This window comes from Engystomops pustulosus, chromosome 4 (assembly GCF_040894005.1).
Source record: "Engystomops pustulosus chromosome 4, aEngPut4.maternal, whole genome shotgun sequence".
NCBI lineage: Eukaryota > Metazoa > Chordata > Amphibia > Anura > Leptodactylidae > Engystomops > Engystomops pustulosus.
The window spans coordinates 15,268,814-15,293,773 of record NC_092414.1 but is presented as its reverse complement, the minus strand read 5'-3'; the positions used below and the strand labels follow the sequence as shown (position 1 = coordinate 15,293,773).

At 41.0% G+C, this 24,960-nt stretch overlaps 1 protein-coding gene across 1 annotated transcript; it reads right to left on the bottom strand.

The window, feature by feature from the left end:
- Positions 1–8,604: 8,604 nt before the first annotated feature.
- On the bottom strand, positions 8,605–24,693 carry RESF1 (retroelement silencing factor 1). Its single transcript, XM_072145279.1, has 4 exons — positions 24,523–24,693; positions 9,814–14,943; positions 9,565–9,645; positions 8,605–9,210 (listed from the first exon to the last, which is right to left on the bottom strand). The coding sequence occupies exons 2-4, from the start codon at positions 14,912–14,914 to the stop codon at positions 9,062–9,064; spliced, it is 5,331 nt and encodes a 1,776-aa protein (XP_072001380.1). The 5' UTR covers positions 14,915–14,943; positions 24,523–24,693; the 3' UTR covers positions 8,605–9,061.
- Positions 24,694–24,960: the final 267 nt, after the last annotated feature.

Genomic DNA, 24,960 nt, shown 5'->3' with positions numbered 1-24,960 from the left:
GTTAAAATCCATCATAATAATTCAGGGACACATAATCCTAGATCCAGACACCATAACATTTCTTATGAATGGCCTCCTTCCTTCTAAAATCAACTTTTAAAATTATGCTATTAAAGGGCTCCTAGGGGTGTTACCAGAGCCCCTCCATGCTGTAGCTTCACTGGCTGTTACAGTGCACAGCAGCCCTTTCCCCTGCCACCGTGTGCTGAAACTGCAGTGAGATTACAGCAGGAAGAGAGAGGAGGGATCGGCTAAAGGAGAAGAGTGGGAGGTGGAGACAGAGTAACAGCCTGTGAAGCTACAGCATGGAGGGTCTCTGGTAACGACCGCAAGCGTTAGCATAATTTAAAACGATGGAGGCCATGGATAACAAATATACGAAGATTACCAAAGTCACGGTGCCTGGATCTATGAGTAAGTGGCATGATGGATTTTGATAGTAGATTTCCTTAAATATCCATGTTTACCTTCTTTAGGTCCAGTTGAAATGTGAGATACTAATGGTAATTATTGCAAAGTTTAAAGGAAATCTGCCATTTGTGCATTATGAACCAAACATACCTTGAGAATGCTGTAGCTACACTGATGCAGGCACATATCTTGTTTAATCCCTGAGATGAGTGGTTTTGCTCAGGAGGGCATAAATACATATATATACTGGAGACCAAAATTAGAGAACAATGTATGATCACTTGAATTTTTCAGAAATAACATGATCTACATTGATCAACATTTGATGGATTTGTGTATGGGGTCACCATGCCACTAGAATAGTTTTTTTTACAAATTTATTAAGTATCAACATAAAACCTTTATTTTGCATAAAATGTGATCATGATAATTATCACATATGTGGGCTGTGTCCATTTCATGGTTTCAAAATTTTGTGTTTCAAGGAACTGCTTTAACCATTTTGCTGTGTGACAAGGGGCACTGTCCTGCATTGAAAATTGAACCATGTGCTGTTGAAAAAGGTTCTGATAGAAAATTGAATTCACTCTGGCATGTAACTGTATGAGCGGTCCAACTCCAGCTGCAGAAAACATTCCCCAAACCATGACACTTCCTCTGCCACCTTTCACTGACTTCTTTACACACTTTGGGTTCAGTCTTTACCTAATTTGTTTTTGAACATAATGGGGCACATTTACTTACCCGGTCCCTGCACGATCCCCGATCCTGAATGTCCACCGGAATGCCCATGTACCGCGATTCATGAAGATTGTGCGCCCGATTTCCTGCATGTGTCGCTTCCCCGATCAGGTCAGTTCACCATCTTCATCCCGGTGTATGTAAGTGCATGGCTTGCGACATAAATTGAATTGTTAGATCCTGTGCTTAGTCCGAATCCATCGTATCGTCCGACGACCCGCCCCCGATTTGTGCCGAATGAAAGCAGACCTGATTGCGACACAATCCAATTAAATGCGACACAATCCCGGTGCAATTTCTGAAAAGTCGGGAAACCCGAAAATGCGGCCGCGGGACGCTTTGTAAGTAAGCCCCAATGTTTTCCATCAGATCCAAATAAATTACACTTGCTTTCATCACTAAAATGAACCGTGGACACTTCTCCTCCGTCCACACAACATGCTCCTCAGCAAAGGTGAGTCTAGCCTTTTCATTCTGGTCACTACAGAGTTGGCTTTCAGTCCATATGTTCTTAAATGTTGAGGCACTGACTGAAAAGACAGATTCAGGGCTGAACTGGCGAGCAATTCCTGCTTCAGTGTTGAAATGATTACCCATGGAGATTCTCTGCATTATCCTGTCCTCTCTTTCATTTGTCTTTCGAGGGCGATCGACCTTCTTGGGTTGAATGAATTTTTGAAAGATGAAATATTCTAGACATCACAGACTTGGAAAGAACAACTTCTCTTGCCATGGCTCATAGGATCACCCCTGTGGCCTTCATCAGGACAACCTGCTGTCGGAGGGTTTCAGTCACAACATTTGTGCAAAGTCAGTGAAAACTGGAAAGTTTGGTGCCAGTTTTATCAGGTTTATCAGATAGTTAAGGAAATTAGCACCAGCTGCCAGATTACCACAAGTAACTTGCAGGTATCGGAAGGTGTTCTCTAATTTTGATCAGTGTCTTCTACAATTAATTATCTCATTTACATTTTTATTTTGTGCTTTAGAATATATACAGTTTATGAAAAAAGCTTAAAATGCTGATATATTACTTATGTTAGGATATATTCACATAGGACGACACAATGAGCCGGATATCTAGGAAATTGTATGTTCTCTAATTTTGAGGAGGTCACTGAGGAGAGAGGAGCTTATCATATCCTCCTTATGTAAGGATCGTATAAGTTTTACCTCAGATGTTGTCACTTCATGTCATGTGATAAAGCTATAATTTATGCGGGGATCATTTCCACAGGCTTCTCTCATGTTTGTGTAAAGTTCAAGGCAAATGTAAGAACAGCCAAAGAATAAGTCTATAATGAGTCAACGTGTTTCTCAGAATTGGGAGACATCGTGTTCAATGCCAAGATGAACGCCAGTTTTCTGACAGACTCGATTTATTGTCTTTGTGGGAGCAGATGGTCTACAGGATCCAGAGCTTGTCTGCTTGGTATTTGTCTCACACCGTACCGCTCTACCTGCGAATATATAACATATCTATACAGCGTTGGATATAGTAAAAGTCTATGGGGAGGGGAGGGTGAGGGCAGCTCCTTCTGAGGTAAAAATTAGGATTATTTGACAACAAACCTGAATAAACCACTACTAGTATACTGTCAGGTAGCGTAACTCATTCCAGTTTTAGTTTCTTTCATGCTCCTGTGTGCTTCCATCATCCATAAAATCAACTTTGAGGTGAGCTGTAAATTAGTTATATAAAGTCAAGGAGGCGGAGAGTTCAACACTGAAGTCAAGGTGGGAAGCTCTGAACGCCTCCTCCTCTGTGATCATGACATCATGCATCAGACTTCAAGAGATCTAGTTAGTGATGTCTCTGGATGTAGGACCATCAATTACAGAGCAAGGGGCTTTCTGAGGAAGAAAGAGCTTGACTTCAGTGTTAAAATCTCCACCTCCTTGACTTTATACAACAAATTTACATCTCACTTTAAAATAGATTTTCTTGATGATGCCATCACACAGGGTCATGAAAGAAACAAGATCTGGAAAGTATTCAGCTGCTCGGGGACATATTGGTAGTGGTTTATTAGGTCAATTTCTGCGACTGGTTCCCTTTAAAGGAAATCTACCACTTCTAAAAAGTAAAAAACGCCTATACATACTCACCTACTCTCCTCTTCATCTTGATCACGGTGGTGGTCTTCGCTAAGCTTAGCACCTTTAAAAAAAAAAAAAGACTAAAAGAAGCCTGAGGCTTGGGGAAGGGGTGTCTGGTGCTCCGGATTAATTAATCACACCCCATGCTTGACGTCACCTCCCTCTCCAACATATGAGATAGCTTTAATAATTAGCATCTCAGAGCTCTGGACATCTTGTCCCGTACTCCAGGTTGCATTTTATAAGTCTTTTTTTTTTTTAAATGTGATCCCTGCGTGATAAGATTAGGGAAGACCACCCCTGGGGTCAAGATGAACTCGAACAGAAGGATGTGTAGGGCTTTTTTACTTTTTAAGGGATTACATTTCCTTTAATTTGAGTTGAAGGAATTTTGTCGGTGAGCAATGTTTAACATAACAAAGGTGATCCCTCGTCCCAGATGAAAGGTAAAAAGCATTTAATGAACTTCAACAAAAATTGGAATTTTCTATTCAAATTGGATTGAAAAATATGAATAAAATCATAAAAAGCAAAAATCAAAGTAATGGTCTTACGACACGGTAGAGCTTTTAATGGAAAGTCTGCATAGAATGGAGACACAGGACTGTTGTTGGTGTCCAGTGTCTCCTCCCCAGTGACTAAAATGGTATCTCCCAAATTAACATTCCCAATGTCCTATTGGATCATATTAGTCCGGACACCACCTGACTGCCAAATATGATCTAATTTTAGTTCATAAATATGTATAACTTAGACTAATTAACATATGTATATATAGTATTAACATATAGATATAGTATTAGTAATGGTGACAAGAGGTCAATGGGAATCCTGAGACCCTAATGCACCGCGACCTCCATGATAAAGGAGACAATGACAACGGCCCATCCACCATCTGCCTCCAGAATACAATATCCCCAACTATTACATTCCCTATCCCGAAGATTCCCAATATAAAGTATCTCAATATAGAATACATAAACCTATATACTACTACTGATTTAACCCCTTAATGATGGAGCTCTTTTTTTTAATTCATTTTTCACTCCCCTTCTTCAAAAAATCTACAACTTTATTCATTTTTCCGTGTACAGAGCTGTACGAGGGCTTATTTCTTCGTAACAAATTGCACGTCACAGTGATATTTTTTTTTATTTTACGCCTTGCACTGGGAAGTGGGGGGAAAAAATTCAAATCTGGTGAAATCGTTGAAAAAACGCCATTTTCTCGTGGCCCTGGTTTTTACGACTTTCACAGTGCCCAGGGCGAGCGCCAGCACTAGGTATACCTGGGCAAGTGTCGGGGTCCAGAACTGCTGGGGGGGCTACATAAGGCTGTACATAAGGAATCCATGGGGGAGAGGGGGCTGTATCTAATGAATCCATAAGAGGTGAGGGGGCTGTATATAAAATACCCATGAGGGGGCTGTTTGGGATGATAAACTAGGGAATATTTTAGGACAGGAGACTGTTTTAGTCTCTGAATTTTTAATGCCACTATGTGATTTCACGGCAAAGGGGCCCACTGAGGGTCTGTCGCCCAGGGGTCTACTGCAACCTGGAGCTGACGAGTACGATTTTGGGAATTCTACATTTATACAGGTTTTATTGTGTTTTAAAACTATTTTAAAAATTAAAACCTGTATTAAAAAAAATATAATTCATTTCACCATTTTCTGACGCTTATAACGTTTCATACTTAAGGTGTTGTTTTTTGCGGGATGAGCTGATATTTTCATTGATATTATTCTGAGGACTGTACGACCTTTTGATCACTTTTTGTAAAAAAAAACTTTTATATGTTGAAAAGCGACGAAAAAGTTTCAGACATTTGGGCGCTATTCACCGTTATGGGGTTCAACGCTGGGAATAACTTTCATTAAATTTTGATAGACCGGACATTTTGGAACATGTAACATGTTTATAATTTAACTTGGGTTTTATAAAAAAATTTTCCTTTTTTTTTACTATTTCTTGGATCGCCTAGGGCAGTGATGGCGAACCCCTTAGAGGCCGAGTGCCGAAACTGCAACCCCAAACCCCCCTTATTTATCGTGTGGTGCCAACCAAAAATTAAAGCAGTAACTTATTGCTCCCTGTTCAACAACTTTCAATCATATTGGCCTCCTGAAGACAGCAACACAGTAGAAAGATAGAAAATGTTAATCATTTTAGCTTCTTTCCTGTGTCCCTCTGTACACAGAGAACCGTGGGGCCAGCAGAAGGTCCTCCAAAGATAATTCTGCCCTGTCTACTCATCTCCCTCCCTCTTCCTACAGTCCCAAGTAGTGAAGTAAGTATCAAAATATGACTGAAAGCAGCATATTTTAAGTTGCTTGGAACTGCAGGAAAATTCTTTGAGTCCTGTCTGGTGTGCTGGGGCGATGGCCCGGGTGCCCACAGAAAGGGCTCTGAGTGCCGCCTCTGGCACCTGTGCCATAGGTTCGCCACCACTGGCCTAGGGCATTTGAAGGAGCTGCAAACCTGGAATAAAGGTTCACTTTCCACAGGTTTTTTCAGGTTTTTTGATTCCTAAAAATACCTTTCGACCTTAGATGCTCCTGATTATCTGTCACTATACGTATTAAAGGGATCACGATCAAAGGAAGTTTCCTCAGTCCGTGAAAAGCAAGGACAATCCATCACAGAACGACATTGTAATTCCTTACATCTCTGTAGCGATAAGACACCAGGATGTTTCCCAGAAAAGTTCTTCTAAGAACTTTTAGAACAAACAACTTCCTAGACAACTTATCCGAATTGGCCAAAATCATTAACCCTTAATAAACATATTTATGTTTTTCAGGAGAGCCGGTTCTATACCTCTTCCACCCCACAAGCATAAACTATGGATAAATAAACAAAAAGTTTGGGATATTTGGCTTGTGGGTAAAATTAAAGGATCAACCCAATACGCCCTCTAACTTTTACAGCGGAACTTAAAGGGGGTCTCCAGTCATAGCGAGTTGGGCCATATTCACATGATAGGGCCTAAGTTGCTTATCGGTAGGGGTCTCAGTGACGGGAACCCCATAGATCGAGAATATAGGTTCGTATACTCCTGTTGCGCTTGAGATGAGCGGAGCAACAAATTGCGCATGCGCAGATTGCTCCATTCTTCCTTATGGAGCTGACAGAGAGGGTTGAATAGAGCAGCTGGCGCATGCGTAACAGGGGCACACCGGACCCCCATTCTCGAGATCCTGTGGATAGAGCCCCGTTCTCGAGAACCCATCCAACTGTTCAGGTTTCATTACTTTTTGCTGTTCTCCAATAAAGAGTGTAACTGTTGTAGACCACCACTCCCAGAGACACAGTTTTTAGGGAGCATTTATACATTCAAGATACCTTGAAATGAATGCTCAAAGGAGGGAGGGTACCATACATCTTCATATACATCGGCGGGGTCTTGGGTTCAAGTCCCATCCAGGTAAACATCTCCAAAGACTTTGTATGTTCTCTCTGTGTTTGGGTGGGTTTCCTCAAGGTCCTCCAGTTTCCTCCCACACTCCAAAAACATACTGGTAGGATGATTAGATTGTGAGCCCCATTAGAGAGAGGGCCCGATTTAGCAAGGTCTGTGCGGTCTGTGCACTATATAAAGGAATTATGATCTATCTAGGGCTATACCTCATTCTAATTGGATGGATTAGCCTTATTGTCTACCCCATTGCTTACATTCGTGCATGGACAGCGCGTGGTCAGCTAGTCATCTTCAAGTGGATATCACGTTACCAACATCTGGCAAGCATCAGACAAGTTCTTTGTCCTGTCCATCCTAATTAATGAGAGCGAGTGCCTCTCCCCCCCACCCTTGGAATGTGGTGTTCGGCATACCATGAAGCTATGGAGCAGATTTATTTTAGTCTGATTCACCTTTTTTGGTTGTATTAGAGCACTTTGGGGTATTTGTACAATTTTTGCGCCTTTTTCCAGCAGTTCTCTGTGTAGCGGTTTCCAGTTTTGTGCCTAATAATGACCATGCTTAGGTTAGGCAATGGTATGATTTACGCAACAAAATTGCGCCTTTTTTAACATTTGTGCCTTTAAGGCTCAAAACCCCCACCCAAAAACCCTACATTTGATTAAGAGCCAAAACAACAAAGACAAATGAGGTGCAAAAAAATAGATGCACAAAAAGAGCTCAGATAAGGGGGAAATATGATAAATGACCCCCTATATATTGTTTATTTCTACTACATAACGGCAAAATTCCCAACTGGTAATTCATCCATGAATCGCCCAATACATTTCCAGGTTCCTTTAGAATTGGTATTTAAAACAGTCCTCCTCATCATGCTGTTTACATATCGAATCACCAGACCAAGACTATACCTGACAGTTTATCAAAAGTACCGCACCATTATGCAGGTTTGAAGGCGAAAGTTCTCAGACGGGAAAAGTCACACAAAAGGTAGAGATGTGCATGTTTTTTGGCTGCATCCCACACCGATGACTGCTTCATTGTGTACAATGCCCTGAGGAATCAGACGATGAAAACCACACAAGTACAGACACATATAAGGGAGACAAGAGGTAGCAAGTGTCACGGCAGACAATTCAACAGCATTGACATCATTGTGGTCTGTGTGCTAGATGACATGGAAGATGACCTGGCCATACAACCAGGAACAAGCCTCAACGCATTATGGGCGGCCATTGAGGATCTATGCTGGAAAACGGGGGTGGGGGAGATGGTAGTAGAGGACAGGAGAGCTGTTCCCTGATGAAAGTCTATTCAAACAGAGCAGAAATGATAGCCACCAACAACGTTGGCTACGTCACGGAGAGTCCAATGCGTGAGCAACAGTTGTCACCAGAGAAGTCTGTGGTGTTGACCTTCTTACAGTGAAGGCAGGTGGGTCTTGTCAACACCAAACTGCCCGATAGTTTGTGAATGGTACAGTGACAAATGTATAGTACTTTAATAACGTAAATCCAGTCGTAATGCTTGCGCATTAACAACAGAGGTCTAATTTCATCTTCATGTTTGACAATTGACCAGTTTGTGGAGGTCCCATCATTAGGGAATGGCTGCCAGAGATCGGGGACCTTACATGAAGTGTTCTCCTAATTCACTTTAAAGGCAACCTGGCCAGAGTAGTAATGTCAGACATTTAAGTATTTGAGACAAGTCCCCTTTAAATGGCTGTTCTATTCTTTGTCATGAAACGAGAGTTAGATTTTATTCTTTTTTTTTTTACTATATTTAACCTGGAATTTGTAAATTTAGGATGCGCTCCTTGACGTAAGATTTCGTAAGGTTGATTTTGATATTCTAGATTCAAAACATGACTACAGAAACACACCAACGCAATGATTGCAACAAAAAAAAAAAAAAACCACACAAGTCCTAAAAAAAATATTTAATCAGAGTCTCAAAAAGTAAACAAACTACAAAACAAGTCCTTAGAAAATCTTCACAAAACCCAAAGTGCAAATTCGCAAGTAATGTATAAAGAAAAAAAAAAAAAAAAAAAAAAAAAAACCTGGAGGACATAACAAAAAGAACAAACTGCAAAAACAATATAATAGTAGAAAAACTTGTTCCACTGTATAAAAAAAAAGATGAAGAAAACTACAATCATAACAGTAATAGCAGCAACAAAATCAGCACCGCTGGTCAACGCACAGAAGTATGAACCGGGAAGTCACAATAAGACAAAGTTTTGGGGAAAAAAAGTGCAAGTAAGACAGTCTGAATATCCAAGTAAAAAAAAAAAAAAAAAAAAATCCCAACATCCACCAAAACTTAATACTGTATAGACCGTAAAAGGTCCACAATTTAGTGCGTTTTCAGGAAGTCGACATCATAGGCTGCCGTCAAGGCTTTTGCTTCTCTGTTCGTGATACTTCTGTTTAAAAGCATTGAAGGTTGTTTGCGAGTCTTGCACTGGCCGCGAAGAATTTTTCGGAGTTGCCATGAAGGATGAAGTTAACTGAGAAGGACTGTGACGACCTGCGCGAAAGAAGCAAGAAACGGATTCAGGAACCAAGGATGACACACAAGGTTACATGACATTTGCCCAAGTTATTCTGCTTGGTAGTAGTCATGTGCAGAAACTCATAAGCACCTTCATACAACTTTGCATTAAAATGCAACATTTTGTAAAAGATGAATTATTAGTCTAATCTATTTAAAGGGGTTAGAATCAGTCTATTATGAAGCCAACAACTCCAGAAGTCTAGAAGCCGAGCTACATAACATTCATAGGGTGCCCAAACAAGCCAATTAGAGTTCGACAAAAAACTATGGCCAACGATAGTTTCCCATAGGTAAGGTACGATGAATATACGCCGTTTGAATCCTCACCGTGATCGTCCAAGCTGCCATCCATCCTGGTCTTCTTCACAGGACCACCACTACACCAGGCTTCCTTTTTGCTTTTAATACCTAGAAATAAGAAAAAAATCAGTTTATTTTGGATGGATAAGTCATCAATATATCCCATTTTAATACAGGCCAATGAACCGTTTCTTAAATGGAGGAGGTCTCAGTTCAAGAACCAACCACCATTGACGAAAATACAAAAGCAAACCCCCAAAAAATAATTTCAATTACCTTCTACTACACTTTTCTCTTTAGCAGTCTTTGTCTCTTTTTTCTCCTGCGTGGTTGGACTTCTACTAACAAATTCTGGACATAACTTGAACTGTAGCATCTTGGGGGAGTCTTTGTTGTTGGTCTCGGACATTGACGTCTTACTAGACACAGAACTATCCACAGACTTTCTCCTATCGAAATATCCCAGTTTTTCAGGAGAGCGGATAATTTGAAGTTTGGTCAGGCTTATGCCGTCACACGAAGCTCGCCTAGAACCATCGCAAGGTGACAAGTAAATTTTACCTTTACTTGAAGGAACATTTTGGTCAAGATTTTGGTTCACCAATGATCTTTTTCCATGACTACCTGAAGAACCTCTGTGTTTTTTGAGGTAAGGCTCAATTGATCCACTGCTTCTTGACTGACCTCTTTGGTCGTGATGAATGGCTTCAGACTGAATATTTTTGGGTTTAAAATGTATTTTACCAGGATTTGAGGTTGTTAGGTGTTTAGCTAGTAAACCACCCAAACTTATGTCTACTGAAGGATTTTCGAGAACCCCATGTCTTACTTCAGCTTGTCCATCTCTTTGATCATACTTTTGTCCTGATCTTTTATTACAGAGCTCTCTTTTTCTCTCCAGGTATTCTTGAACAGTTGGAACCTTCTTTACCTTTTCGAAATGGCTCTCTCGAGTTTTTACTCTTTCCTTACGTTTCCGCCCAGGTGGCGCTTGGCTACGGGAATGTGACTTCTCTGAGCCACTGTAAGACTTGAGCTTATTCACACTGTCCGATTGCTGAGCTGTACTAGTAGGCAGTTTATATGCCTCGTTATTTGCTTTTCCTTCAAATATTCTTTGCACATTCTGTATGTTCGCGGATTCACCCACTTCAGTGGTTTTCTTATTTTGGCTATTTTTTGCAACACTTTCGTCTACACGAGAATTCTTCAATTCCTTGTATTTTTTCTTCATTTTTAACAAATGCTTGTTTTTCAGAAAGTCCGTTTTGACAATAAGTTTCTCAGATTTCCTTGTACCATCAACCTTTGATGTATAACCAAAAGAATGTGCACTATTCTTACTTATAGGGTCTTCTAAATGGTTTTTTGACTGGACAATCCTTTCATTCATCGTCAAATCTTTTTGAGGAGATTCAAGATTCTTTTCAGACAAATCCAATTTGGCTTGAATTTCTTCTTGTTGACTACAACCAGTAACGCCTAGACCAGATTTATCTTCCATCTCTGTTTCAAGCTTTGGAGGTTTGATAGCAGCTGGAAGAATTTCATTACTTTCAACTTCAAGTTCGGTTTTACAAGGGACAGGAGAAGAAGATTCGAGACTATCCGCTGGAGGGTCATGATCCTCTGGTGAAGGTTCAGTTTTAACCACTGAAGACAGCTGGGAGAAATTTTTCAAATCTTCAGGCTTAATCAATTCTGTCAACTTGCAATTGCATTTAGGTGCATTCCCATTTGTATGAGTTAACCAGCTGAACAAACAACAGAACAGTTGCTTATCCGAAACGGAAGCCATCTCGTCGTCAGACCCCTCTTTAGTGGAACTTTCTGGAACATCCTCAACAGGTTCATCAGACTCTTTCGTTAAGCTCTCACCCGGAGATGCTTCACCTTGCTCGTTTGATTCATCAGACTCCTCGGGAAAGAGCTTAGGAATTTCATCTTGAGTCAATAGAGTAATTTGTATACTGTCATCTGGGCTTTCACAAATCTCAAAACCATCCTCCTCAATTTGATCTGAAGTCATCTCTTCTGTAAACACTTCCGGTGTAGACACCTTTGACAAAGACTGGTTGATAACCTCAGTCTTCAGAGACTCCATTTCTTCAATTGATATGTCCATATCACACTCTTTTTTAATGTCCTTAATTAACTCGTCACTTCCACCATCACATGATAAGGACCCAGAGGTTTTTAGAGTTTCAGATTTATCTTCGAGCTTCCCTAAGGATACACAAGAACGTTCAACTTTATTTTCAGACATGTAATTTTTAATTCCAAAGGGAAACTCCGTTAAAAGCTCAGACAGCTGGTCCGACACAGTGTTGGATTCTGAACCAAATGCCTCCGAGGATGACAAATTCTCTTCAGATTGTAATTCAAGGCAATAACCACTTGATTCATGCTCATCACTTTTCATATTGTCACAAGCCATAATTTCCCCCTGAGGTGGAGATTTAACGGTTACCATTTTTTCAGTAGGAGACACGACACTTGCCTGGGAAACATCATTTTTAACGGCCTCTTCCTGAGAACACTGGCGAGGACTTTCATTCTTTGGATCAGTTGCTAGTTGTGTACAAGTTTGAGCTTGCAAAGAACCTTCAAACATCATTGCTATGGAAGAATCGTAGAACGAATTGCCTTCCACAAGTGTACATATGCCAGAGATTTGCAAATTTTCATCAACTTCTTCAGTAGAGTTCTGGTCAATGTTGCTAGAGAGCGATGATGCCGTATTGCTTGCATATTGAACTTCTGGAAGTTTATTCGTTGAGGCAGCAACAGAAGCGGTATTGACAGATTTGATTGCTTTTAGTAATTCACTCAAACGTTCATTTTCTTTCAAATCACCAACACCAGTGTTGGCCAAGTCTTCACCTTGTGGAACGACTTTTGGCTGTTGGTTTCTCTCATTTGCCATTTCCTTCATCTTTACCAGTGGAGAAACTATAGCAACATTAAGACCAGAATGTTCCAACTTTTGCGTTAGAGAGACTGGAGGGGGGTCATTTTTAGAACTCGAGGTCATTCCATCTAAAATCTGAATATCAAGCCCATTAGCCACAGTATCAAGTTTTGCTTTGGGCTCTGGATATACACTTTTATTCTGAGCAGATCCTTGAGGAGCTGTTTTCCAGAGAGACAAAGTAGCTTTGATGGCTTCTCTGGAACTAGATGTTAAAAGTTTGCTGAGATAAAAATGACTAGAAATTGTGGTTTGATCAGGGTTATAATTTTCTGTATGCGCTGTAGTTCTTTGTGCAAGGTTTTGAACTGAAGATCCATCTTGTGATATGTAAGAATGTTGGTTATTACCCTGTAGAGATGCCATGGAAGTTTTATGTGGGTCCATATCTTGTAAGGACTCTGAGCCGATAGCCTGTCCAGCAGAATTTGCACTGCCTTCAAGACTCATCTGACCACAATCAAAATTATTGTAACTTCTTTGATTAGGTGCATCACCATTATTAGTTGGGTAAGCCTGAGTTGAAAAGGAATTGCCTGGTTGTGCCATATTCCGAACATCAACATTTAAAGAATTATCATATAACGTGACACCATTTGTAAGGTTAGACGGAGCTTGGTTTTGCATAGTTAAATTTTGTGAAGGATCTTGGCCGCCCATGGTCTCATTTGTAGGAAAAGCACAATTTGGGAGTGTAGAAATCAGTGGTGGTTTCAAAGTGCAAGAACCAGAATTATCCTGCGAGGAGCTTAGCATTTTCTGTCTCAAAAGATTATTCTCGCGATTGAGTTGTAAATACTGTTGCTTGACGTTTCTATACACTTGTAGCATTCGAAGAATTTCTCGCCCATTAGGTCTTTGTTGTTCCGGTTGTACATTTGCGCTGTAAGCAGGAGGGGGGGCAACGGTAGTGTGCTGCTCCTGTGGCATTGTGTAGGACGGTACTGGTTGTTGAACATTTTGTGGAACAAACTTTTGGCTCGGATTGGAAAGCATCTGGTTGGTGGGAGCATTGTTAATATTGGTTGCATTTGGATTGGCTTGAGAATATAAAGTTTGCATTTGCCCAGTAGAGGAGTTGTTGGCAAAACCAGTTGGCAGGACTTGTCTTTGAAGAATTTGAGCATCAATTTGTGTCTGTAGTGCATTTGTATGGGGCATTGGCTGGTAACTTGAGATCATCCGACTTGGAATATTTTGTCCATTTTGATAACTGGAGGTTGATACAGGAACATTTTTGTCATTAACAACCTTGAAGGAAGCAACATAGAGACCAGCGTTTCCATTTTGCATGACATTTAGATGGTTTTGTTTAGGGTTTTGTATTTGCTGGTAGGTTTGCCTTTTGGCAGGGTAATTATTTGTCTTCTGTTCATATGCCCTTTTATGTGAATATCCACTGTTGGGTGTGTTTTTCTGCGACTGTTGAATGGAAAGTGATCCATTGGCACCATAGCACTGGACCGGCTGGCCCTGCTGCTGGACCATGGTCACCGGCTGGCCCTGCTGCTGGACCATGGTCACCGGCTGGCCCTGCTGCTGGACCATGGTCACCGGCTGGCCCTGCTGCTGGACCATGGTCACCGGCTGGCCCTGCTGCTGGACCATGGTCACCGGCTGGCCCTGCTGCTGGACCATGGTCACCGGCTGGCCCTGCTGCTGGACCATGGTCACCGGCTGGCCCTGCTGCTGGACCATGGTCACCGGCTGGCCCTGCTGCTGGACCATGGTCACCGGCTGGCCCTGCTGCTGGACCATGGTCACCGGCTGGCCCTGCTGCTGGACCATGGTCACCGGCTGGCCCTGCTGCTGGACCATGGTCACCGGCTGGCCCTGCTGCTGGACCATGGTCATTGGCTGTCCCTGCTGCTGGACCATGGTCATTGGCTGTCCCTGCTGCTGGACCATGGTCATTGGCTGTCCCTGCTGCTGGACCATGGTCATTGGCTGGCCCTGCTGCTGGACCATGGTCACCGGCTGTCCCAGTTGCAGGGAATGTAGCAAAGAGTTTGTATACACCTGCGTTTGATAATTAGATACCACCGGGTTCTGAATATTAGGACCACTTTGGTTGCTTGTCGTAGATTGCATGTTATTCATCATATTGTATGAGGAATTATACTGTCCCGGTGAAACCTGTGTGGCCTGCGGCACTGGTTGTTTCAGTAAAGCAGACCGCTGAAGTTTTAAAATCTCTTCTGAGGTTGTGGCTCCCAGGAGACCTTTCAGAATATGATTATTACGAGCATTTGTGACAAACGCCTGAGCAGAACTGTAAGAGTTTGGTGGCGCACATGTTGCGTGGCTGACCATGGTGGGGACGGTAGATGAGGTAGACTGTGGTAAATACTGCAGGTTGTTAGGGTGGGCCACTGCCCCATTGGAGTTTCTTCTATTCCAATCCATTTTTGGTGATGCTCATTGGGTTTTGCAACCTACAAAAAGAAAAATAAAATCAATATATAAAAAAAATTATTTATACTACACCTATTAGTTATAAACTTGATTCATAAGCTAAACGTTTGTCCATAAAATACGGAATATGTCTGATCACCAGGGGAGTCAGGAAACTGGAGAACTAAGGTCCTCCAGAATGTTACTTATGAAATGTCCACAAGGAAGTCCCTTGGAAGAGAATGAGCTGGGGAGGGAGCGGAGCAAGCTCGATAAGGATTTTGCAGAGACTAACCCACAACGATGATGCCGAGTGTGGCCTTGGCCTTAGAAGAGATCGTAAAGTATTATATGAAAATCGGCAACACCTCCAAAGCCGCAATCAAAAATACAAGGAACATTTGTGAAACACAGTATCAGGTTACATGAACGCAGCCTAAACATTATCAGGGGAGATGGGATATAATTTGTTTTTCACCCATTTTCAACCTTTGTTTCGTCTCCTGAGCATTCCCCTCAAGTCAGTCAAAACGTCAGCACCTATCATTATCGCCAAACTAGAAGCGCAAAGTCGTGTTCACACGGATCAAAGGTATTAGGTTACAAAAACAAAACAAAAATTCAATCCATTGGGATTGCAATTTGCCGTAATAATACTCCAAATGAGGCCCTTTAATATTCCCTTCTAAGACACCTGTCAAAGACGCATTATTGAGTCCATCCAGTTCTCGAAAGCAGATCTGGTTATCTTTGCCAATGGTTTACTTCTAGGTTCCCTAAATTTTTGCCAGGACACTAGTTTAAGCTTTAAGAAAGTCTCTGCTACTATCAGGAAAAGAAAAAAACAGGTGCCAAAATACTCAAAAGAATTCTTAAAAGGAACAACTTAGTGTGTAAAACAGCAGCTGCAAAAAGACATCTGTGCTCATCGATCATTCGACAGGTGTTTTTAGGTATGAATGGAAATTTCTGGAAGTAGAAAAGACTCAATGCCACGTTTAGGAATATAGGAGGGCTTAGGGTTTGTGCGCAAATAGAATTGGGTGGTCCATTACATAAAAATAGAATAAAAAACAGTCGAATAACCAAAAAAAAAAAATAATAATAATAACATATTGAGGACATAACTGTCACATATCAAAATGACCTAACGCAAAAATTCAGCTAAAGTTCATTATATTTTTATTGGACATAAATACAGATCCTCCCTTACAGAAATAGTCTGACCACACTCAAGGTCAACCATTGTATTAGGTGCTGAAAGGGAACCTACCACCACGATTCTACCTATAAAAGGTAGAACGGGTGGAAGGTGCATGTATGGGACATGAGGATAGCTCTTTTTAGAGCTACTCCTCACGTCCCCGCTATCTTTTTAAAGTCTTTAATACCCTAATATGTAAATTTTCTAAAGTGGCTACTCCACGCCCCAGAAGCCTCTTTTCTCCTCTTACCCTGACATCTTCGGCGCGCAACTATAAGGAGCAGTGGCCGCAAAGCCGCGGGCCGACCGTTCTGCCCATGTGCAGAACGCTGGCTTCTTGGACGAGGGTGCGCAGCTACGAGGAGAAAACAGGAGAAAACAGGCTACTGGGGCGTGGAGTAGCCGCGACATGTAGCCTCATGTCCAGCTACTCCATGCCCCAGTAGCCACTTTAGAAAACGTACATACTATCCTCACGTCCCATACATCCACCTACCACCCGTTCTCCCTTTATAGGTAGAATCATGGTGGTAGGTTCTCTTTAACTAAGAAGTAAAAGCTTTCTATTATGTAGTGAAGTTTGATAAGTTCATTGCATATACAAGTAATGACGTCTGAACTAATTCTCTATTAACTCTAACTAGATAAAATGAATTACTTTAATGATAGTTACTGTTGTTCATAGGCTAAGTGATACATGCATTAAAAACCAGAGCAAAAGTATAGCATATATACTCCAAAAAAAGGAAAAACTGCTATTTTATTGTATTTTTAGGTTTCACTACACTCTAGTGGTTGATAGATGGAAGAGCAGATAAAGCAGTCACTGGCACAAAAGCTAGAGCATGTTGGAGGCTCGTTGGGATAAAGCCGGTTAACATAGAGGTCAATAAACGATCATCTTACAAAAGGTCATTGCGCAAGGAATGTGGGAAGGAAATATCTGAAAAAACATTAGGCCAAATTTTTGGACGAATTTAAGAAGATACAGACTCATAGCTACTTATCTCTCAGAGCATTCACCATCTGTAACCTTTTGACCACTGGTGCTTATCTACTAAGAGATGGGAGGGATGCAAGTGTGTTTCGAGAGATTCGTGCAAGCAAGTCAGAGAAAAATAGAAACTGCAGACTTAACGGCTTGGAGAATAGAAAAGTTTGGCAAAAACATAATCGCTTCCCTCATGAATATTCGCCTCCAAGATTTCTAACCGTTACACCTTCAGGCAAGCTCCAATTTTGGCCAGGACTTAAAACTTTTAATTGGCTGTGGGGGATGGGAGCTAACAGAAGGAACGTGTTGACAGGTAGGATCTAAGGTGTACTTTCATAGATTTAGTCATCGGTTGAGTCACAAACTGATTGTTTACTTTCACAACGCAGACTTGCCCTGAGTGGTAGGTCAAGGCCTGCTTTATTTGATAGGACCTAAAGTCTATTATCATGTAAAAGGACCTTTGGACTCACCAGTTGTTTGTTCAAAGTCTCCTATTGTGCACTGGTTATCACTTCTGCAGCGGTTAAAAGGTTACGCAACATTTTAAAGGTTTAGACCCTTTGGGAGTGGACACATGAGATGTGGTGGAACACACAACGTTCTGGAGATCTTCCATTAGCCTTAAAGACAGGCGAACCTAAACTATCTGCAGACTGTGTCGAGATATAGAACGGAGATTATAGAACCAAGATTGGGTGGGCCTGTATCAGGCATCGATTGGAAACCGATACAATGGTCGAGAAACGGAACGAGAAGTCTTCGTTTTCTATGTAAGGTCATGGACAGGGAAATACCGTTCAGCTAAATTTTCCCCGACAGGGCAACTATAAAGTGGATAAAGTCTTCTGCTTCTAGTTCTTTCCACTGTATAGGTTCCAGTGTCAGTAGACTTCTGGAGGTCAGACCCACACCGATCCCATTCGGCTTTACCTATCCTTAGGATTAGTCATCATTAAGAAAACTGTTAAAGGAAATGTAAGAGTTTTGCCCACGGAGCTCTTGGGCACCATGTTGAAACTCTTATCCGGATTTAAAGCTTCAAACTAACCAAGCTAAAGCAACCGCACATGTACACTGTCCAATTCAGGTTCAGGCCAAGACCTAAACCAGGTTCTAGAACTTTAGGAACATAAATTTAATAATAGGTTGGACTTGATGGATCGATGTCTTTACTAACGTTACTTTCTGCGAGACTACGATAATATTTCACCCTTTGTTAATTCTATAAATGTATTTCCGGTTTAGAAAAAAGTTCTTGTCCTATTTTATGTATGTGAACGGAAAGCAGAACCTCCAGATGTTCTGAATGTACAAGCATTAGGCTTTGTTTGCGTAACCTTGTAACCAGCTTTGATATCTAGGTTTCAATTCTCATCTTGTGCCTGGTGCAATGGTAGGAAACAATACCTTTACACAATAACACGACACAACACCGATGAGATTTATCTACAATTCTACAGCTGTGCAAGTTCTGTGCTCTCCAAGGAGGTCACCCCTATTATCGCTGGACTGAAGTGTGGGGAAGTAGTGTGAATTTGTCTCCAGTTTCTATACTTGAGTCCATCATGAACCATGTGTCACACACCGTAGGTATAAGATCTTCAAAATTTAAATTAAAAAAATTGTATGGACTGCATTAGACAAACAGGGGTAGGTTGGAGAGTTTTGGGTGGTCAGAAACTTCCACCATAGTTACTGCTAACTCTCACACAGTTACATTATGAATGTATGCTGGATCCTCCTGGAGACTGTTGCGGTGGCACCAGAAGTTGCTGCTCTCCGGAAGGGATGGTAAGGTTTGGTGCACTCCAAGGAGTCAGGGACTGCAGTGAACAGTTGGCGTATTTACTTAAGAAATTCAGGTGCAAAGCAATACAAGCAAAGCCTGGGGCTGGATTCTCCAATATCCTCTCCCAAAAGAGGAAAGGCTGAGGAGATCCCTTTGTTTGTGGTTCCTTTCTTTCTCGGAAAGCTAGTAGCCTGGCCAAGGGCTGGCATTCCAAGGTCCATGGCTCAGGTTCTTCTTCTGGTCACTTCTTCAGTCTTGTTAGACTATTCTCCTTGAAAACTATTCCCTGACTGCAGGACACTAAGGACTGTGACTTTGCTCTTTATATGCACCTTTCACTGAAAAGGAGTGGAGAAATTCCGCACATACCATGACAAAACAATCTCCTATAGCCAAACATTGAGTCTCCATAATATTCTATGGCAATGATGCCATAGAAAGTTTCTAAAGAGGTAAACAAGTTTCCAGACAGCACCTGACGTTCAAAGATCAAGCCGTCGGGTTTTGTAGTAAACAAGTCTGATATTTTTTCTTTCCAACACGTTCTACTTTAAATGCTATAACTGTGTAAAGTTACCATCTTCTCTATATAAAGTCAGAAATATTTAGTTTCCTACAGACCCATTACGAATAAACAATGTAGATCAAATCAAGCAGGATTAAACAATATAGACCAATCCCAGCTAACCCTTTATATAAAATACTGTAAAAGAAAGAAAATTGCTGATTTTGTATAGGGGAAACATGCAAATGTCCAAAGCTCAACCGCTTCACGGCACAACGGATAAGCTCACAGCTCGGCCTCCCTGACTTTATACTTATTCTATCCATTTATAGTCTCCTAAATTACCTAATGTTACATAATCACGGCTAACAGAGAAGGTTCAATCTTTGGCTAGTCACGTGATGCTGTGCTGAAGTCAGGCAGGGATGCAGGAAGGGAAACTCTTTTGTTCGTGTGCCATGGACAATCCATAAAGAGAATGCCTTCAAGCATTTGTAAGAAAAAAACTTCAAAGTATAAAGGGACAAAATGAAACACTGATAAAATCTTTGGCAGGGTCAGTGAGGGAACTGAGTAATGGGTTTGTGCTTTTTATATATTTTTGGGTTTCACTAAAAACAATCCGAACAATAATTCAAAAAGAAAAGTTTCACAATAAGACAATCACATGTCTTCCTGCCAAAAAGTTTCAAAATAAGCTACAACCATGTGATTGCCTAACTTCCTTTTCTTAACCAGTGGTTGTCTAAGACAGGGGGAAAAAAAGCCTACAACTTGCTTTAAGATTGTTTTGCAGATTTATGCAGTACACCCCCTTGTCACCAAGCGGAAACCGTGAACCACAACCCAAGAGCCTCCTACACCGAGCTACCGTTGCTTCAATGAAGGAAGCTGCCAATTAAAAAAGTAGGGTAGGGGTAGAAGATCTAACCATCTTTGTTGGTGGCACATAGAACATAGTTGAAGGTCAAACAGTTCTCCGAATTGTTTCTCAATCGACTTGGTCGATTGGAGCATTGGTCCATGCCCGATACTCAACAACATTCGGATTCACTTGGAAGCATTTTTGCTCCACCTTCTCAAGCAGATTTTTTGGCCTGGAAACACTTTCATCCAGTTTCTCTCCTTTCGGAAGCTTAAGTCAACACATCTTGACCTTTGTGTCATTGTGTCTCCGGAGCCATACCACAGCCAGATGTTTTTCCATCCGATTTTCGAAAACATTCCAATGAGACGGTGACTACATTGAGGAGCGATAGGGTGGTCTGAAAGGGAACGATCGGTATATTGGACTGTAGTTGCTCGAACATATAGCACCACAGGGTGAAGGTGAGTCCGAAAGTAAGGGCAATCATAGAATTACTTAAAAAGTTAATTATTAACAATAAAATAAAGAATTCTACCGAGTAGGCCGGTTGCTTATCATTAACGGATACAAAAATCAATAGACTGACAAGATAAATTATGTGTTAAACAGGAACATGTTGGTACCTTCTGATAGGGGGTGGCTATCTTTAGAAGCCAGGTGAACCAATTGGACGATCAATTTAACAATTTGTTGCCAGGCAGTAGAATGATTACGAAGACCAACAAGAGATAAAAAGTGCTCTCTGGTCATACCAGGCCAATAATCAAGAGAACAGCACTCAACGAATCCTCATTTGAGGAGTCATCGTACCGCATACCCACCACATAAGATATTTTTGGTAGCCCGTTTACTAACAGATTAAAATTTTTTATGTGGGGGGGATTAACATCTCAACGCACCCGATGGGCAGGTGGTTAGGTCTGGGAATGAACGTTTTTGGAAACGTAAAAAGGACCCTAGGATAACTTGACACAATGGATGGTTGACACCTTTACACCGGTTGACATACACGCTCTACGGAATATACCCGTTATGTTCCCGGTATCTACATCCAGAGGAGAATCAGGTTCCCCAAACTACAAGACCAACCAAGTGAAATTCCACCGATATAAGTCAGATGTGTATTGGTGCCTTTAAGTTTCACCACTCACCGAAGTCCCTCCCCTTCCTCCCGAACAACAGCCTTTTGTTTAACTAATAAACAATAAAGATATTCATCTACAAGTTATTTCCTTATTAAAATTATAAATCCTTTAATATAAGGGATTATAGATCCAATCAGCGACATGGCTACATTCCTACGCGACTATACCCTCCGGAATCAACCTGTCCCAAAAATGATGAATGACTGTCCCCATTCTTCATGCCTGGCCCTGGGATCGTGATCTAAAGATAACGGGGACAAAGACTACACTGAGATCATACAAAATCCTAACACAAAAAACATCTTCACAGCTCGAAAAAGTACTAAATGATGTAGTAACGACCTAATGTCATAACAGCCCCGATTCTTCCAGACTGAGAAACGTGGCAGTTATGCCAAATTATTTCAAAATGTCCTTATTGAAAAAAAATAATCAAAAAGTTCATAAAAGGGGTTTTCCAATATGAACAATTAGTTTTTAGTCACAAGGGTTCCTCAAACAACTGTGATCGTAAAAGTATAGCTGTTTGATTTCCCTACAGCACTTCCGCAGGAGACGTGAGGTATTACACCATTAAGCGATTTTTCTATGTTTTCCCCTATGAAGGCTCATATCTTCAATAAAATAAAAAATGGACTAAAACAGAAGTTAAAGAAAGGGATCTCTCAGCAGCATGGTCGGGGGTGAGATGTATATAATATGTATTATATTTGCATAGTCGTATCCTACTCTATTATGCTGCTTTTTAATTTATGAGTAAGCAACACATGACAGTCCCCGAGGCATGACCGTTCTTTCACAGTCAGGGAGAAAAAAAAAAAAAACATACATAAATTTTATGTAATAGAAATTTGTATTGAACCCATAGGCGCAGACGAGTATTAAAAAAAAACAAAACAACAACTTTCATAAATAATCTAGACTGCCGCCCCAATAGTAGTGGGATACTACTATGTGCATTTCTAGGCTAAATTTTACATTTTCCCATAAGCCCAAAGTTTATTTTTGTTTTTTTTTTGTTTTTTTTAAGTAAACCTTACTCCCCTCCCCCTTGACTTATTTTGTGGGAATGGACTTGCACTATCGAACTCAAGTCTCTACGGGAAGAAGTGTTTATTCTATGTATCTCTTAAGGAATGCCCTGACTATAATTGGGAACAGGAGGCGGGCCTCAGCCAGCATCCCCAGGGAAAAGTTTGAAGACTTAAGTATTTTCATTCCCAGCCTGAAACCTGATGCCTTTAACACTTACAAGCTGGGACTGAACAATAACAAAAGAATTTTTTTTTCTTTAAATGCATAGAATACAAAGTCCCCTTCTTTGCTAAACACTAGACCACCCCCTACCTAGCTACACCATGACAAGATACAGGATGCCCTAAAGGAGAAATTCCAGATGGAACAAAAAAAAAAAAAAAATTTAAGTAAAAATTTTTCAAAAAAATTTACATTGGTAGCTTTGTATTATCCCAATGAATATATAAAAAAAACAGAAAATTCTAATTACGGTAAAAATATTTTTACTTTTTAAAATTAAGTTCGAACATTTTTTGAAAAAAAAAAAAGATTTCTTTAAAAAAATTATAACTACCATATACATTATAATTTTTTTATTTTTAAGTTATCACTTTTTAATTTTTTTTGCAAGTTTGTAATTTTTTTTTTAACAAATTTTTTTTTTTCTAACCCAAAACTTTCTGAATCCTGACGGATCTTTCAACCTTCCATCCTCAGCCACGCTCACTGACAATAACAAAAAGCGGATTCCGAGGTCACTTTAGGACAAATATTTGACCAGAATCCCAGAACTTCTCTCCAAAACATCCCAGATGTTATAAAATGATATCCAAGTCTTTCACTTGGGAATAAAACCTTCCAAAAAGAAAGTTGTTCAACGTGAGCTAATTAATGGACAGCCTATAAATGGGGAGGGGGTGGGTATTTTAGGAGCCAGACCCGAAGTGAGCAGCTAAATAGGGACATTCCCTTTAACTATTACCATTCCGCACATATACAGATCCTTCAGTGACCCCCTTTAAGGCTAAAAACAGATACAAAAGACAAACTATACAACAAACTATAAGAAAAGCAACTGAGTGGACATGATGTAATACCACGTTTCACCATTAGTGGCCACTGCAGCTGATCACTGGCTACAGGCGATCACCAGGGATTTTGGGATTTTGGATGACCGACGGCCAAGTCCAAGATTCTGAGAAAGGGAAGTCCAGTTGAGCCAACGCTTTTAACCACAACGGACCCTTACTAAAGGGTTCTGCAGCAGCTGCCGAAGTATATAAATTAAAAAGTGTGACATTTTTACGTAACTTTAACCCTGTTTAGAGAATATTATGTTACTCTTAACGCCTTGTGAAATAATAAGGGAAGGGGGGGGGGGGTTACATTTCATTTTTGGATATAGTTACTATACAGAACTTAAAATGGGTGAGATCAATAGCCGAGACACAACTATTATAACAGGCGATGTTATCTAGTGTACACTAACCCAGTGAGAATGAACCAGGAGGATTGGGATGAGCACTGATTTTACGCTAACCCTATAAAGAAAAGAAATCTGTGCATGCAGTCACACTCCTGTGTAAGAATGAACCAGGAGGATTGGGATGAGCACCGGTTTTACACTAACACTATAAAGAAAAGAAATCTGCATACAGTCACACTCCATTGTAAGAATGAACCAGGAGGATCGGGATGAGCACCGATTTAGATGTTACAGTCTTTAGATACATTCAGAACAGAAGCAAGGGTCTCCCTAATGAGCCCCCAGGGGGATAAGATGCTAAATTTCTAACAAAAAGGAATTAAAGGGCAAGTTTATGACCATTAGAGATAGTTTCCAAAATGTTGGGGGAAAAATCTGTGTGCAAAAATAAACTTCTGTCCGGAAAATGGAGGTCTAACTCTACAGGGGAAGTCTGCAGGAAGCCCACGAAGGGTTAACAGATAAGACCTCTGCAGGCGGTGACTACCGAAGACTTCCATGAAGTTTAGAACAAAGAAATCAAAAAGTAACGGAATAAACAACGGGTCCCTGGAGGGGACATGCAAAAAAAAAACACGGTATATAGGAGATCCAGTTTGCTGCACTTACAGAGAAGTCCGCCGGTCAGCCACCCATACACGTCCCGCAGTGAAGCATCAGCCTCGGAGCCGCCATACACTCTACTTCCCCGCAGCGAGCAAGACTCCAGCACATTGGAAAGAGGGAGGCGGCGCCCTCGCACAGCGCGACCAATCACCAAGCAGCGGGGGCGTGGCGCTCGACGGCATTTTTTGTTTATGTTTCCGCCTCCCTGACGAGAATTCAGACGTGATGGGCGTGGCTAAAGGGCGAGGCCCAGACGGTCACGCTCGGTGCGTTGGTTGCCGTCACGGAAGCCATCTTTAATAATGGCAAAGTGGGCAAAGCGATTTGATTAACTACAAAACAAACTAATAAATCTGTGCGATGAATCGATGCTTTAACTGACCCGATGATGACAGAGATTGTAGAATTTATAATTTGGAGACATAAATAAAATGGATGAAT

Excerpts from the sequence above, each read along its gene's own strand:
- RESF1 (XM_072145279.1), bottom strand. The coding sequence starts at position 14,914 with ATGGATTGGAATAGAAGAAACTCCAATGGGGCAGTGGCCCACCCTAAC. Across the intron at positions 9,646-9,813 it reads AGAGAAAAGTGTAGTAGAAG|GTATTAAAAGCAAAAAGGAA; the intron begins GTAATTGAAATT and ends TCTTATTTCTAG. Across the intron at positions 9,211-9,564 it reads TGGCAGCTTGGACGATCACG|GTCGTCACAGTCCTTCTCAG; the intron begins GTGAGGATTCAA and ends TCTTTCGCGCAG.